Genomic DNA, 18,149 nt, shown 5'->3' on the forward strand with positions numbered 1-18,149 from the left:
TGGGCCACACCCAGCGATGCTCAGGGGTTACTCCTGGCTGTCAGCCCAGAATTAGCTCCTGGCAGGCACGGGACCATATGGGACACCAGGATTAGAACCAACCACCGTTGGTCCTGGATCAGCTGCTTGCAAGGCAAACGCCACTGTGCTATCTCTCCGGGCCCGAACTCCTGACTTTTAAGAAGTTTCTCATGGTTTAAAAAGTCGTTTTATGGGCCCGGAGAGATAGCACAGCAGCGTTTGCCTTGCAAGTAGCCGATCCAGGACCAAAGGTGGTTGGTTCGAATCCTGGTGTCCCATATGGTTCCTCGTGCCTGCCAGGAGCTATTTCTGAGCAGATAGCCAGGAGTAACCCCAGAGCACCACCCGGGTGTGGCCCCCCCCCAAAAAAAAAGTAGTTTTATATGCCAGAAAATATGGTATATGTTTTGTTTTGTTTTGGGGCCACACCTGGTGATCTTCAGGGCTTACTACTGGCTCTGCTCATGGGTAATTTGTGGCAATGCCTGGAGGACTGTATGGGACCAAACACCCTACCTTTTTTTTTTTTTTTTTTTTTTTTTTTGGTTTTTGGGTCACACCCGGTGACGCTCAGGGGTGACTCCTGGCTATGTGCTCAGAAATCGCCCCTGGCTTGGGGGGACCATATGGGACACCGGGGGATTGAACCGTGGTCCATCCTACGCTAGCACTTGCAAGGCTTAACTCTAGCTTACCTTTCCTCTAGCGCCACCTTCCCGGCCCCTCCCTACCTTCTTTACTATCATTCAAGCCCCAGTTTAATAACATTTTTTAGAAATTTCCTGAAATTCCTCAAGTCAGCTAATGCTATCCATTTTATATTATCCCCTTATAATTCTACTTCATTCCTATTTACTGTTCTATAGATGTCCTAGTTTCAACCATTCAACCTTTCACGTTGATTTTTCCTGCTGATTAAGCTTACTATATTTTCACCTGAATATTGGTATTCTGGGAATAGAGGAAGATCTTTACCTATATCCCAGGTTTTCAATCTTTTTTTTTTTTTTTTTTTTTTTTGGTTTTTGGGCCACACCCGGCGGTGCTCAGGGGTTACTCCTGGCTGTCTGCTCAGAAATAGCTCCTGGCAGGCACGGGGGACCATATGGGACACCGGGATTTGAACCAACCACCTTTGGTCCTGGATCGGCTGCTTGCAAGGCAAACGCCGCTGTGCTAGCTCTCCGGGCCCCCAGGTTTTCAATCTTGGACTTCATCCATATCCTTCACTTATACCTTAGGTCTCCTCCTGAGCTTTTTATTATGTTTGTTTTAGGCCACACCCAAGGGCACACAGGAGTTACTCCTGGCTTTATCCTCAGAAGTTACTTCAGGCAGGCTTGGGGACATTATGGGATGCTAGAGATCAAACCCAGGTCAGCCACGTGCAAGGCAAATGCCCTACCCACTCTGCTATTGCTTAGCCCCAAGATTTTAATTTTTATAGTAAAGTAACACTACCAGTAATAGTATATAAGTTATAGGTAATCATCTTTGAAAATCAACATGTAAACCTTAAATTCACCACTGAAAGTGCTATGTTTATTTTTTATTATTGTTTTATATTGGATTTGGACCAAATCTTGGGATGTTCAGGGCCTATTCCAGCTCCATGTTTGGGGGTTGCTCCCAGCAGTACTTGTAGACCCTGTAGTTGGGGGAGGGTGATCAAATTTGGGCTTCCTGCATGCAAAGCATGTGCTCTAGCCTCCGTAAGCTATCTTGTCACCTCATTGATGCTTAATGTTCTCTTCCATAGACCACCTAGGCTGTGTATTCCCACCTTGCTAATCTTTCTCTTTATTATATAGATTGTAGGATTTCCTATGTTTTATCTTTTCTAGTTTTTTTCTATAACTTCTCAAAAAACTTAAATCAGAAAATGATTCAATAAGTATTTTTGTTTGTAACCTTTTATGGTTTTCTCATATTTAATTTTTTTTGGGGGGGTTTTCGGGCCACACCCGGTGATGTTCAGGGGTTACTCCTGGCTATGCGCTCATAAGTCACTCTTGGCTTGGGGGACCATATGGGACGCCGGGGGATCGAACCACGGTCCGTCCTAGGCTAGCGCTGGCAAGGCAGACACCTTACCTCAAGCGCCACCGTGCCGGCAAATTAATTTTCTAATGTATATGAAATATAATCTTACATGCTTTGAGTAAAGACTATATATTCTTAATGGCTAACTACTTAGGATATTAAGTTGAAGGTAATGACAGGAATATAGATGCTGAAATTAGCTTATAATGATGATGCAGTAATATAAATTTTGACCAAATGAATAGATAGGATGAGCTTTACATTTGATTAATGATTGTGTGAATCCCTTGAACCATCTCATCAGGTAGTGGAAGAATTAAAGTCCAATTATATTGATTAGTGTTCTGAAAGGAAGTGCTTTCTAAATTTATTGTTTTTGTTTATGTTTAAGGTTTCCATACTTGAATCCGCTCAACATCAGGCAGCCAATGTGCCCATTTTAGAAGAACAGATTATAAATTTGGAAGCAGAAGTTTCAGCTCAAGATAAAGTTTTGAGGTAAATATACTTTTTATATCTTTACATTTTTTATTTCCTGCTTCTACTTTTTTTTTCTTTTTGACTTTTGAGTCACACCCAGCGGTGCTCAGATATCTGAGCACCTGGTTTGAAAGACCACATGGGATGCCAGGGATCGAATGGAGTTTCGTCCTGGGTTAACCATGTGCCAGGCAAACATCCTACCGCTGTGCTATTGCTCCAGCCCCTATTTTAAGTCTTGTTTTCCAGTTCAATAAACCTACAGTGGTATGTAGACTGCCCTAGAATTTGTTGGCTCTTGCTTTGCGTGTGATAATCACTGTGGCTTTGGCATGTGTGCAATATCTGAGAGCTAAGAAAAACACTTAGGGGCTGGAGAGATTGGAGAGATAGCACAGTAGGTGGGGCATTTGTCTTGCACACTTCTTTTTCTTTCATATTTCATATGTTTTATTCACAAATTTTAAAAAAACACGGAACACTTCACAAATTTTTGTGTCAACCTTGCGCAGGGGCCATGCTAATCTTCTTTGTATTGTTCCAATTTTAGTATATGGGCTGTAAAAGCAAGCACTATCTTGCACTCTTCTGACCAGGTTTGATCCCTAGCATCCTGTTTGGTCCCTCTAGCCTGCCAGGAATGATTTCTGAGCATAGAGCCAGAACATAGAGCTACCTGAATGTGGTCAGATGTGGCCCCTCTCCCAACAGGAAACTTAGGGAAAAAAATGACCAAGTTGAGATGCTTATTTAGATGCTATCATTAAGTATGGGCTAGTTCATTTGTCTTAAGTAAATCATGTATTGTCTAGGTGTTTTTGGGATATTTTTTAATTGGGTCATATCTGGTGACGCTCAGGGTTACTCCTGGCTATGCGCTCAGACACCATCCCTGGCTCTGGGGGACCATGTGGGATGCTGGGGTTTGAACCAAGGTCCATTCTAGGTCAACCACATTCAAGGAAAAAAACCTTACCACTGTTCTATCGCTTCAACCCCTTTTTGGGATTTTTCGGGTTTTTTGGGGGGGTCATACCCAGTGGCACTCAGGGGTTACTCCTGGCTCTATGCTCAGAAATAGCTCCTGGCAGGCTCTGGGGACCATATGAGAAGCCAGTAATCGAACCGGGGTCTGCCCAGGGTTGGACACGTGCAAGATAGACACCCTACCGCTGTTCTGTATTTGATGGAAGTATTCTTTTATTCTTCATAAAAGCTTAACAGGAGCTAGCGTGATAATACAGTAGGTAGGAATCTTGTCTTGCAGGTGTTCGAGCTGGGTTTGATCCTCAGCACCACATTTGGTCCATGGAGCCTTGCCAGGACTGTAGAGCCAGGAGTAAGACCTGAGTATTGCTGGGTATGGTTCACCCCCTGTCCAAATAAAATAAATAAGTAATATCCTTTATTTTATAGAGAAGCAGAAGATAAATTAGAGCAGAGTCAAAAAATGGTGATTGAAAAGGAACAGAGTTTGCAGAAATCTCAAGAGGAATGCATAAAATTGAAGGTAGACTTACTTGAACAAAGTAAACAAGGAAAGAGGTAAGTTTTTGGTTTTGTTTTTTCCTGTAAGGAGAGGCCTCCTGAATAATAAGAAAGCTTGGGTCATGCCCAGCACTGCGTAGTTAACTGCACTGGATCATGGTTTGCTACTTGAGGTCAGCAGTGCTGGTGATTCCTAAAGCCACCGGAGTGGTACTCATGGTCCACAGGGAGGGCCACACTCAGCAATGATTCAGGAGTCATGTGATCCCAAGATATCTAACTTGGGGCTGAGCACATGTAAGCCATACATACCTGAACCTGAGCTATCTCCCCAGTTCCAGAAAGTCTGTATGATTGTAAGCAAAAGTGGGTTTTGATTTTGGTTTTTGAGTCATACCCAGTGATGCTCAGGAGTTACTACTGAGTCTGCACTAGGAATTACTCCTGGTGGTGCTCGGGGGACCACAGGGATATTTTCTTTTCTTTTACCACAGGGATATTTTTTTATATAATTTTTATTTTAATCATAGTGGCTTACATATCGTTCTCAGTAATATTTTAGGTACATATTGAGTCAGGGGAATTCCCACCACCAAATTGTCCTCCCTCCACCTCCGTTCCCGTCCTGCCGCCCATAGCCTCCACCCTCACCCCCGGGACTGCTAGAATGAGTGGTCCCTTCTGTGCCTAGCTTACTACTTAGTGATCTTACAACTGTTTGGTCATGGTACCTCCATTATATCCCCCTCTAATTGGGGCGGGACTAGATAGTTAAAGTTATGTGGTTTTGTTTGAAGAAGAGAAAAGTAATATAAGATGGGGTAAACATCAAATATGCCGAAAATGGGTGGAGTCCTTCTAGAGGCTCTCATCCTCGGTTCGAGAGATGAAGGGGAAAAAGGAGGTGAAACACCACACAGTATAAAAAGAAGTATCGAATAAAATATCCAGTGAGCACTACAGCAATAAAGGTAGGCACCACTTACTTGCCATGGTCTTGAGATAAAAAACATGACAGAGCACAAACTGGAAGAAGAGGAAAGAAATAAATTTAAAAAATGGAGACAACCAGTTCAATATCCACACCAAATCAAAGAAATCGACAAAAACTAGATAGGTTAAAAAAATAAAAGATTATTTTGTGATTTTTGTCTCTTTTTTTTTTTTTTTTTCTCCCTCCTGCATAGGCACAGTAAACATTGGGTCATTCGAAAAAGAATTCCCTTGGCCTAAGAGATACAGGGTTTCTCCATCCTTGGAGTATATTGTCATGGGATTAACTATAGAGTCCTTTCTAGTTCATTTTTTCTCCCGTTGGTGCTTTTGTGGTATATGGGAGACTTCTGCTCTGTCCTGGGTGGTAAAGTCAGGTCTCTTTATCTAGAGATCTCAGTCTCTGCACAGGTCAAGGATGGAACTTATGGTGGTCTTTCTTTGTGGTTCTAGAAGTTCTGTTTCCTTAATGTCATTTTAATCCGTCTTCTGTGGTTGGTGGTCTTGGTCCTTGCTCTGATCCTAGGATGGATCCTGAGATAGCGTCTTTCGTTATGTTACCAGAAGACCCATTCAGTTGCTACTGACTCAGTCAGACCTCTGGAATTAGAGATCATGGTTGTAGTGCAGGTCATAAATCAAACCTTAGACTAGGGCTTTTTTATTGGTCCCAGGATACATACTGCCCGGTCATGGTTCTATCAACCAGTCATCTGTAGATCACGATCTTGGCTTTTGCACAGACCAAAGGGTGACAAGTCTTCTGATTTTGTCTTATCGTTAGCTGGTGAGGTAGGATAACCTGCTCTTAGGTCAAGTTGTTCCCAATTTCCTCATTGTCAGGATATCATATTAGAGCTGGGCCATGTTGGTGTTTGAGCAGTATTAAGGATGTCCCAGATGGGATTTGGTTTCTGTAGCTGTTGTGGAGATCTGTGTCGTTTCTATGCCTGGGATATAGGGTTCCAGGCTGGACGGTCGGCCTCTAATCACCTGGGGTCAAAGTTGGGTCCACATGACATATATTCAAGGAGGGAGATGCCCCTGTGTGTAAAAAAGTATGAGTTCTCAGGGGCCGGAGAGATAGCATGGAGGTAAGGCATTTGCCTTTCATGCAGAAGGTCATTGGTTCGAATCCCAGCATCCCATATGGTCCCCCGAGCCTGCCAGGAGCGATTTCTGAGTGTGAAGCTAGGAATAACCCCTGAACACTGCCAGGTGTGACCCTCCCCCCAAAAAAGTATGAGTTCTCATCCCTAGTAGATAAGAGCTTGTTTTTATACGTAACCTTACCCCTTTTTTTAGTGTGCCTTTGCAGGAAGAAACGGTGCTACAGTATATTGCCGGTGCATTTGGGGCTGAAAAGAGAAGAAAACAGAAGCAAGTCACATACCCAAAAAAGATAAAAATAGAGATAAAATATGTATAAAGAAAAAAGTTTTTTTTAATACTAATAAAAAATGAAATAAAAAAAGTAATTAAAGGAACAAAGTGATGCAGGAGACTACCTTATATTTGGGGAAGAGTAGGTAAAGAAGTAGTGTTATACAAGACTTATACTTATGATGGAACTATAGGTTTCCCCATTGTCTTGAGATTTTCTTGGAGGGGTGTGGGTTCCCGGGAGCCTTTTCATCATACACCCTGACCTTCTTGAGATTGGTAAAAGATTTGCGGCAGGGAGGTCTTGGGTAGAGTTCTTGCATTGAGAGTCCTTTTAGAGCTAAGTCCGGTATCAAGCAACAGTCCGCATTAGGAAGAGTTGGTAAGGAGGGCCACACTGCATGACTCAGCAGGGGTACCACAGGGATATTTTAAGGATTAAACCTGGGTTTGGCATTTGCAAAGCATATGCCCTACTATGCACTGTACTGGCTCCACAAAAACTGTTTTTGTATTTAAGACTTTATTTATTTTTAGAGAAAACATTAATGTTTGGCAAATAGTAACTATGTTCTTTTTAGCCCAGTACACACACATATACACATAAAATATTTGAAAATTTGTCATATAGCTTGCTTCTCTAGTTTGTTATTTCAGACAGAATAAAAATTAGCAACACATAGAATATATGTATGTTTCCAAGTTTGTAATTAAATTATGTTAATTTTTGTCATGTTGATAAAATGGGAAAGTATAATGGTATAATGTACATTCTTTGTTCTTCCTAATTATTCTTTAATATTAAATATAGATTGGGGCCTGGAGGGAGTACAGCAGATAAGGTGCAGTTTTGATTTCCCAGCATCTCATCCAAGCCCCACCAGGAGTTAGCCCTTAGCACAGCGCCAAGAATAAGTCTTGTACACTGTCTGGTATGACCCAAAAATAAAAATGAAAACAAACAAAAAAATAATAAATGTAGGGCTGGAGTGATAGCACAGCAGTAGGGCATTTTTACCTTGCAGACTGCCAATCCAGGACAGACCCTGAAAGGGCCCAAGTTTGATTCCCGGCATCCCATGGTCCCCTGAGCCTGCCAGGAGCAATTTCTGAGCACAGAGCCAAGAATAATCCCTGAGCGCCACTGGATATGGCCCCCAAACCCTCCCCCCCCAAAAAATAGTAGATTACTTTGGGACTTAATACTTGAGTACAGAGCATTTTTCCTTTTTTTTTTTTTTTTTTTTTTTTTTTTTTTTTTTTTTTTTTTTTTTTGGTTTTTGGGCCACACCCTGTGACGCTCAGGGGTTACTCCTGGCTATGCGCTCAGAAGTTGCTCCTGGCTTCTTGGGGGACCATATGGGACGCCGGGGGATCGAACCGCGGTCCGTCCTAGGCTAGCGCAGGCAAGGCAGGCACCTTACCTCCAGCGCCACCGCCCGGCCCCGCATTTTTCCTTTTGATATCTTTATTTTGGGGTGTTATTTCAGACAGAATAACAATTGGTAACACATAAGAATATATATTTTATATATGTATATTTTGTATAAATGTATAAAAGTATATGTATATTATATATGTATATTTTGGGGCCTCTAAATCCTGATGATGCTCATTAATAGGGACTAGACTGTTTAATATTAATCTATGATTGATTCTGCAGTGCCAAGGCTCCTTAGACACTGTTCTGCTCACGAGCCTCCTGTGGTACTTGGTGGTGGTGCTAAAGATCAGTTTCAGATTTCAAACATGTAAAGCATATTCTTTATCCTACTAAGCTCTCTCTCTGGGCTCCTCATTATACTTTTCTAAATTTCAGGGCTGAACGACAAAGGAATGAAGCTCTGTATAATGCTGAGGAGCTGAGTAAAGCTTTCCAGCATTACAAAGAAAAAATCACTGAGAAACTAGAAAAGGTAAGAGATAGTTGTACAAATTCAGTGTTTCATTATAACTTCCCATGTTCTGAAAGTAAAGATAGGTATAAGTTAAATGTTTGCAATTAAACAAAAAAGTTTGGGGCTGGAGAGATAGCATGGAGGTAAGGCATTTGCCTTGCATGCAGAAGGTCCGTGGTTTGAATCCCAGCATCCCATATGGTCCCCCGAGCCTGCCAGGACAGATTTCTGACATAGAACCAGGAGTAGCCCCTGAGCACTGCCAGGTGTGACCAAAAAAAATTTTTTTTTTAAGTTTTTGGGTCATCCCTTAGATACTCAGGGATCTCTCCTAGCTCTGCACTCAGGAATCACTCCTGACAGTAATGCCAGGTGCATTGCCAGGAATGGTCCTGCACCCGCTGGGCTTAAGCAACATAGAACCAAGCACTGAAGTGCTAAGATTGAATGTGGGGCTTAGTGTACGCAAGATAATTATTTCAGCTCTTTGAACTATTTTCTGGCCTTAAATAATGAATTTTTATTTCTCCTTTTGGGTCTACTAAGTCTTGTTCTGGATGCCTTAGGTTACTGCCAGCAATACTTAGCTATCTGGACTGGCAGTTCATTGCTGTGGTCTGAGGATGCAGTATTCATTAGGTTCCTCATGGGACTAGGGATCTCCATTGCCATATCCAGAGATGTTTAGGATGCTGGGGATTGAATCCAAATCTACCTTCTATACCATCTCCCCTAGATACTGAATTTATTTTTTGCTTTTGTTTTGGGGCCACACCTGGCACTGTGCTCAGGGATCCTCCAGGCAGGGCACAGGGGACCACATAGAATACAGGTATCACACCCAGGTCATAAATACAAAGCAAATGCCATATCCACTTCAGCCCCCCCAGACACTGAATTCTTCTCTTTTTTTTTTTTTTTTTTTTTTTTTTTGGGTCACACCCAGCTGTGTTCAGGGGTTACTCCTGGCTTTATGCTCAGAAATTGCTCCTGGCAGGCTCAAGGGACCATATGGGATGCCAGGATTTGAACCACCGACCTTCTGCATGAAAGGCAAACGCCTTACCTCCATGCTATTTCTCCAGCACAAGACACTGAATTCTTAGTATGAATTAATCAGGTCACAATTTGGGAAGCCTTAGGAGGCCTCAGGGCAGGCCTCAGGAGACTATCATGAAAGAATTTTAAATAAGGCATTCTGTAAGGTAGAGACAAAATATTTATAATGGAATAACATTAGGGAATAACATTTAGAAAAAGAAAGAAAATATGAGGTACTTTTTATCAATTTCAGATTTTATCAATTTTCAGATTATCAATTTCAGACTGTGCCCTATAGAGCCCTCGATTTAGCTGTAGTAAAGCAATTGGAACAATTCTCCACTCTCACACCTTAAGCCTGCTTTGCAATTCAATCTCTAATTTCAATGGGGTGTATATTTTGGCTTAAATTAAAAACTCCAGTTGTCTAGTTCAATCACTCAGTTCACGGGGAGGCTTTATCAGTTTCTTATCTTGTCCCTTTGAGACCAGAGGCCTTTGCTTTCCAATGCCCATGCATCTCTCTTCGCATCCTCTGCTATTGCCCAATAAGTTTATTGCTCCTTTCACCACAAGGCTGGGGTTTTAAGAACAGTGTTGTTTATGTCTGGAATCACTGCTTTTTAGTTTGAAGCTCCTAAAACTTATGACCACCTTTATGTGACCACTTAACTTTTTATTTTAGGTTCAAGCCGAAGAAGAAATGCTAGAAAAAAATCTAAATAACAGCGAAAAAGAAAACAAAAGACTACAGGAAAAGTGTGGTCAGTATAAAACTGAACTTGAAATTCTGAAAGAGAAATTAAGGTAGTGTCATGTTTTAGAAAAATAATTTTTTATTTTTTGGTCCTTTTAGGGCCACACCTGGCGGTGCTCAGGGGTAACTCCTGGCTCTGTACTCAGGTTATTGTTGGCAAGCTCGGGGGACTGTATGAGATATGAGGGATCGAACCTGGGTCATCTGCCATGTTAAGCAAACACCCTCTCTCCACTGTGCTATCACTCTGGCCCCAGGAAAAATGTTGTGTGTTGGAATGGGGAGAAAATGAAACATTTAAAAAATAGAACATTTTTGGGGGCCGGAGAGATAGCATGGAGGTAAGGCATTTGCCTTGCATGCAGAAGGATGATGGTTCAAATCCCAGCATCCCATATGGTCCCCTGAGCCTGCCAGGAGTGATTTCTGAGCATAGAGCCAGGAGTAACTCCTGAGCGTTGCTGGGTGTGACCCAAAAAAACAAACAAAAAAATTTTTTTGTATATTTTAATTATGACCTTATATTATACAGAAAAATAGCTAAATATTTTAAATGAATAAAACTTAACTGATGCTAATAATATTACATAATAATATGATTAACAGTTTCTTTGCATATATATTTTGTATGTTATTTGTTTGGTTTGGGGTCACACCCTGTAATTTATTTTGTTTTTTTTGTTTTTGTTTTTGTTTTATTTGGTTTTGGTGCTATAACCTGAAGGTCACACCTTTAAATTATGAAAAAATGCATAGTCTACCCTCATTTCAGAAATACTTAAAATGTGATAAAAAGAAATGATGAAATAAAACAGCAATTCTAAACATAAGATTCTCTTTATGTTTATTTTTATTAAATTAAATTAATTTTGGACTTGGAGCTGCTACATTTGCTATGATCAGGGCTTACTCCTGGTGCTGTGCTTAGGATCACTCCTGGTAGTATTCAGGGCATTGTATGTAGTGCTGGGGTTTGAACCTGTATCAGCAACTTACAAGGCAAGTGACTTACCCATTCTACTATATTTTCAGCCCCTTTTTTACATAGATATATATACTCAAAATTATTACTGCCTAGTAATTTGTAAGTAATTCATTAGACCTTTTCTTATAAACCTATAGCTCATCATTCGTGATTTTTCTTCATAAATTCTAGAGCTTGTAATAGGTAAGGCTCACAATAGGGTATGCCCTCACACCTATTTTTTGGTGCTACAAAAAAATATTGCCAGGTTTTGAAGTTAGATCTACTCTCTTGCACTTATAGAGAAGGGGAAGAGTGGGCTGGGAGATAATGACAGATTAGGTGTATACCTTACATGCACCTTGACCTGGATTTGATTCCTGGCACCACATGGACTCTAGAGCTTTCTAGAGCTTGTAATAGGTAAGGCTCACAATAGGGTATGCCCTCACACCTATTTTTTGGTGCTACAAAAAAATATTGCCAGGTTTTGAAGTTAGATCTACTCTCTTGCACTTATAGAGAGGGGGAAGAGTGGGCTGGGAGATAATGACAGATTAGGTGTATACCTTACATGCACCTTGACCTGGATTTGATTCCTGGCACCACATGGACTCCTGAACATCATGGTGTCCAGAGCATTGCCAGGGTGGCCTTGGTAGTATGTGGTGCCATATGTCCTGAGCAGCGCTGCACCCTTGAACCATGTCTCTGAAACTGCTGGCTTAGCTGACTGAGTATTTGGGGGCTGTGGGGAGTGAGAAGAAATGCTTCTAATATAGTGGATTTCTTCATATCTTGTTGTACTATTTACTATGAGGTGTTGGACAAGTTTCATGACCTTTCTTTACTCAGTTTTCTCATTTATAAACAGGTAGTAATTAATTGTAGGCACTCAGGAATGAGCCCTGAGCACCAACTGGATGTGGTCTAAAGTCAAAAAAGAATTAGTTTATTTTTAGGGGGTATTGTTGTTACCTACAAATATTAAATTATATTTTCCCTCTCCTATAGTAGACAATTAGGAGTGTAAAAGGTATTAGATGCTGCTTGAGTAAAGGGAAAACAAGGATATTTCAAAGATGATTATCTTAACTTATTATTAATACAACCTAAATGTTTATAAAGACATACTTTGTAGGAAGCTGCGCTTGGTGGTGCTCAGTGGTTCCTCCTATCTCAGGGATCACTTCTGGTAATGTTTGGGGATTACCCCTGGCTCTGCAGTCAGGGATTACTCCTGGTTGTACTCAGGGGAACATATGTGATGCCGGATATTGAATTTGGGATGGAATCTGGGTTGGCCACATTTTTTTAAACCTTCTGTTATTGATTTAATGAGTTCATTGGTGATACAATAATTTTCACAAATATACTTGTTACTGAACTTTTTCTTCTTTTCTTTCTCTTCCATTTTTTAGTTTTTCTTTCAATTTTCTATTTTTAAAAATAATATCTTTATTTAAACACCTTGATTACAACATGATTGTGATTAGGTTTCAGTCATGTAAAGGGTAGGCCACATTTAAAGCAAATTCTCTACTACTGTGCTATCGCTCCAATGCCCCAGTTTTTTTCTTTTTTTGGGGGGTGGGTCACACCTGGCGCAACTCGGGTTATTCCTGGCTCTGCTCCTGGCAGACTTGGGGTACCATATGGGAAGCTGGGATTCAAACCATTGTCCGTCCTAGGTCAGCTGAGTGCAAGGCAAATGCTCTAACACTGTGCTAGCTCTCCAGCCCCCCAGTTTTTTTCTTTTCCAAAAAAAAAAAAAAAGATTGTAGCAAGTAATATGTGCTAGAGAATATATGATGGTTTGAATCCTTGGCACCATGTATGATCCGACAGCACTGCCAAGGGTTACTACTAAGCACAGAAACAATAATAGCCCATGAGCACAAATAGGTATGGTTCACCCATCCCTCAAAAAAGTTGACACCCAGTAAATATAAAGAGGTAGTATCTCAAAATTAAGTTAGTTTGCGGCTAGAGCAATCGTGTAACAGGAAGGGTGTTTGCCATGCATATGTTTGACCTCTTGCATACCATTATAAACCCTCAAGCCAACCGGGAATGATCCCTGAGTGCAGAGCCTTAAGCATTAACAGCCTGTAAGCCTTGAGCATCACAGGATGTGGCCTCCACCTCACCACCAAATAAAAAAACCTCCACAAAAGGCTAAAAACAAAACAAGCAAAAAAGGGGCCAGAGCGATAGCACAGTGGTATGGCATTTGCCTTGCATGCAGCCAACCTGGGACAGACCCAGGTTCGATTCCTGGCATCCCAGATGGTTCCCTGAGCATGCCAGGGGCAAATTCTGAGCACAGAGCCAGAAGTAAGCTCTGAGCACTGTCTGGTGTGGCCCCAAAACAAAACAAAGAGACAAAAAATTGTTAGTTTTATTGTCAATGTTTTTTTCTTTTGTTTTTGTTTTTGGGCTTCACTCCGCAGTGCTCAGGGGTTGTTAACTCCTGGTTCTACACTCAGAAATCACTCCTGAATTGAACTACCATTCATCCTAGGTTAGATGCATGCAAGGAAAATGCCCTACTGCTATCTCTCCAGCCCCTATTGTCAGTGTTGTTTTTTTTAATCTGGTACCAGATGACCTCATATATGTGAGGTGTGCATTCTACCTCTGATCCTAATCTAGAATTTTTTTTTTTTTTTTTTTGGTTTTTGGGTCTCACCCGGCAGTGTTTAGGGGTTACTCCAGGCTCTAAGCTCAGAAATCACTCCTGGCAGTCTCAGGGGACCATATGGGATGCCGGGATTCGAACCACCGTCCTTCAGCGTCTAAGGCAAATGCCTTACCACTGTGCTATCTCTCCAGCCCTAATCGAGAATTTAAGTTTTAAAATACTTGAAAAGTGAGATGAACTAAACATGATGATTGAAAGTGAGCACGTATTTTTATTTATTTATTTTTATTGTATGCTTATTTGTTTAGGCAGGTAAAAGAAGATAATAACAATGGAAAAGAAAAATTAAGAATCATGGCAGTGAAAAATTCAGAAGTCATGGCACAACTGACTGAATCTAAACAAAATATTTTGAAACTAGAGAGTGATCTAGAGGACAAAGAGGGGCTACTCAGAGAAAAACTTTCTCTATTGAACGAAAACCGAGAATTAAAGGTCCGTGTTGCAGCACAGAATGAACAACTGGATTTGCGTCAAAAAGAAATAGAAAGTTCAAGGGTGGAACTGAAAAGTTTGGAAACAGTTATGTCCCAGTTGCCAGTGAGTATATGTGAAGGAAAAATTATATAGGTTTATAAGAGCATTCTTTTCTGTTTGCTTTATTAGCTTCTCCTTTTTTGTTATTGTTTTTGTTGTTGTTTGGGCCTCACCTAGCCATGTGCTCAGAAATTACTCCTGGCAGGCTTAGGGGACCATATGGGATGCCAGGGATCAAACCCAGGTCAGCTGTATGCAAGGCAAATGCCCCACCTGTTACATGCTATTGCTCTAGCCCCAATAAGCTTCTACTTACAGAAAAAAAGCTTCTACTTTTCTTTTCTTTCTTTTTTTTTTTTTTGGTTTTTGGATCACACCCTGTGACGTTTAGGGGTTACCCCTGGCTACATGCTCAGAAATCACTCCTGGCTTGGGGGACCATAAGGGACCCTGGGGATCAAATCGTGATCCATCCTAGGTCAGACGCATGCAAGGCAAACGCCTTACTGCCGTGTCACTGCTCCGGCACCATCTTATACTTTTTGTTACATGACTAACTTGTTCAGTCAATCCCTATATTTTTCTGTAATTACTTTTCTACTTTTCCTTCGTTTTCAGTCTTAGATATCATAAAGGGACAACACAATTAATATAACATTTACAGGCCATAAAATGTTAATATTTTAATTGTACTTTTTATTTATTTTGATTTCTGGATTACAGTCTGCAGGTTCCAGGTCTTACTTTCTTCTCTGAGCTCAGGGATCACTCCTATCTGTGCTTGGGGGGACCTTACAGAGGAACAGGAATCAAATCCAGATCAACTGTGTACAAGGCAAGTGCCTTATCTGCTGGTACTATCTCACCAGACTTAATTATACTAAATCTAAATTTTTTTTTTTTTTTGGTTTTTGGGCCACACCCGGCAGTGCTCAGGGGTTACTCCTGGCTCTACGCTCAGAAATCGCTCCTGGCCGGCTTGTGGAACCATATGGGATGCCGGGATTCGAGCCACCGTCCTTCTGCATGCAAGGCAAATGCCCTACCTCCATGCTATCTCTCCGGCCCCTAAATCTAAAAATATTTTTAATTAATCACTTCAAACCAGTTTCCAATTTTTTGTTTGTTTGTTTTTGGGCCACTCCCACTGACTCGCAGGGGTTACTCCTGGCTCTATGCTCAGAAATTGCTCCTGGCAGGCTCGGGGGACCATATGAGATGCCGGGATTCGAACTACCGTCCTTCTGCATGCAAGGCAAATGCTCTAACTCCATGCTATCTCTCCAGCCCCTGATGTATCTTTCTTTTTTATAACACTATTTGCTTAGACTTTTTATGTACTGTTTTATTTTGACATTTGATATTAATTAGATTTAGTGAGTATTATTTTTAAATAGTTATTTTCATTTGAGCTTCATATTAAGAAAAGAGGGATTGGAGAGAGAGTTCAGGAGTGAAGGCACTTGCCTTGCATGTATGCAGATCTGATCTTTTATTTCAATTCCCAGAACTTCATGTCCCAATTACTATACTGATGTGCATGCTTTGAAGGTCCTGAGCACTGCAGGAGTGGTTCTAGTGACCTCCAGAACCTCTGGCCCAGGAGCCCTCAGGCACTCTGAGCACTCCTTAGAAGCATCCATCCTTGTAAAAAAATCACTTGGGGGCCAGAGCGATGGTGCAAGCAGTACCGTGTCTGCCTTGCCTGTGCTATTGTCCCATATGGTCCCCCAAGCCAGGAGCGATTTCTGAGCACATAGCCAGGAGTAACCCCTGAGCATAACTGGGTGGCCCAAAAACCAAAAATCACTTGATGTATATTTTTAAGGTTGGGTAGTTATATATGCTTGAACCTGTGTTTCATGAGTATTAAGAATGACATATTTGGGGCCCGGAGAGATAGCACAGCGGCGTTTGCCTTGCAAGCAGCCGATCCAGGACCAAAGGTGGTGTTTCGAATCCCGGTGTCCCATATGGTCCCCGTGCCTGCCAGGAGCTATTTCTGAGCGGACAGCCAGGAGTAACCCCTGAGCATCGCCGGGTGTGCCCCAAAAACCAAAAAAAAAAAGAATGACATATTTGGGGGAGGGAGCATAGCCTGTGTGTAGTGTAGTAGGTAGGACTCTGGCTTTGCATGAGACTGGCCCAGGTTCTCCAACATTGCATATTAAACCCTATGTCCTACCAGGAGTAATTTCTGAGCTTAGAGCCATGAGTAACCCTTGAGTACTGCCAGTTGTGGCCCAAACACATACACAGAATAACATGGTTTTGAAGTGGCTGGTAGATAGTAAAGCATGTAAGGAGCTTGCCTTGCAAGTGGCTGGCCTGGGTTCAATCTCCAACATTCCATATGATCCTCTCAGTTGTGATTCCTGAATGCAGATCCAGGAGTAACACCTAAGCAACACTGGATGTGGCCCCAAACCAAAAATAAATAAACAAAAATAAATAAAAATAAAACAAAAATTAAAAATAAACAAAAATAAATAAAACAAAAACATAAATAATAAAACATGATTTGAAAATGTTTGTTTTTGGGCTCAGAGTATTAGGACAACAGATAGGATGCTTAACTTGCATGTCACTGACCCAGGTTCTATCTCCAGCATCCCTGAGCCCCACAGGTGATTCCTGAGTGTAGAACCAGAGTAACCCCTTAGCATTGCCAGTTGTGGCCCAAATACAAAAACAAATAAAAACTACATGTTTGTTTTCCCCCTTCCCTTTCTTAGTTGTTTTGGTTCATTAGGGACACCAGGCTTTAGTTATGGTGCTTGCACCCACTTTGTTGTGGTGGGTTACACACTGTGTTGTGGCACTAGGATTTCATCACACTATGTGTGTCATGTGGATTGGGCCCGCCTCAGTCCTGCATGGTAGGTGCTCTGCCCCTGAGCCACAGCCATAGACCTGGAAGTGTGAATTGCTTTCATTTTAGAAATTGTGATTTGGTTTTAATCATGAAGGGCCTACTTGCTTCTTTTCCAAACTAATTAAATAACTTCTTTATTGTTCAAATATAGTGAAAAATACAGAGATTAATGTAGAAAAGCATATGCAAAATGTGTGTTAACATTTCCATCTCTGGGGTCAGAGAGAGAGTACAGCGGTAGAGCATTTGCCTTCCACGCAGCTGAATTCAGGACAGACTGTGGTTCAATTCCCAGCATTCCCTATGATACCTTGTGCCTGCCAGGAGCGATTTCTGAGCGCAGAGCCAGGAGTTGTCTCTGAGTGTCACTGGTATGACCCAAAACAAAACAAAACAAAACAAAACAAAAATACCAAACATTTCCTTCTCTATTAAGGTTTTTTTAAGAATAAAATATTATAGGCATATAAAGCCTTTTATATACTTTATCAGAGCCCAGTTCTTTATCTCTCTCTCCTTAGAGATATAAATATAACTATAGAATTGGTGTTTTCTTTTCTATATTTTAAAATATTTCTACATATGGATACCTATACAAATATATATAGGTTAATGTTTAGTGCATTTTAAAAATATGACATATACCTATAAATATTGTTAAAAGAAATCTCTATAATGATATACAAGACAAGCTTATTTTAGCCATTATAGTTTTATTATCTTAATATTTCATAATGCGTCTGTCTACATGTACAATTGATGAACTTTAGTTGGTTTCTATTAAATTCTCACATAAATTTTACAACGTAGAATTCTGGGACCCAAGCAGTAGTACAGTGATTAGGGTGCTTGCCTTGCACACCATCAACCTGGGTTCAACCCCCATCACCACATATGGTCTCTCAGTTTCTGCCAGGAGTGATTCCAAAGCACAGAGCCAGGAATTACCTTGTGTACCACCAAGTGTGATCCCAAAATACAAACAAAAAATTTTTGAGTTAAATAATTTCTAATTATTTATAAAT

The 18,149-nt window shown here is 41.0% G+C and overlaps 1 protein-coding gene and 1 non-coding gene across 2 annotated transcripts in view; one reads left to right on the forward strand and one right to left on the reverse strand.

Annotated features, from left to right (window-relative positions):
* Window positions 1-18,149, forward strand: part of CCDC18 (coiled-coil domain containing 18) — a 100,467-nt gene that overhangs the window by 6,851 nt on the left and 75,467 nt on the right. The window contains 5 exon segments of the mRNA XM_049772563.1: window positions 2,456-2,562; window positions 3,961-4,089; window positions 8,228-8,324; window positions 10,033-10,154; window positions 14,021-14,312. Coding sequence (XP_049628520.1) covers window positions 2,456-2,562; window positions 3,961-4,089; window positions 8,228-8,324; window positions 10,033-10,154; window positions 14,021-14,312 — 747 coding nt within the window.
* LOC126008515 (U6 spliceosomal RNA) lies at window positions 3,012-3,118 on the reverse strand. The gene has a single exon (XR_007495842.1). It is a non-coding gene; the product is annotated as a U6 spliceosomal RNA (small nuclear RNA).

The sequence above is a fragment of the Suncus etruscus genome, chromosome 4 (assembly GCF_024139225.1).
Source record: "Suncus etruscus isolate mSunEtr1 chromosome 4, mSunEtr1.pri.cur, whole genome shotgun sequence".
NCBI lineage: Eukaryota > Metazoa > Chordata > Mammalia > Eulipotyphla > Soricidae > Suncus > Suncus etruscus.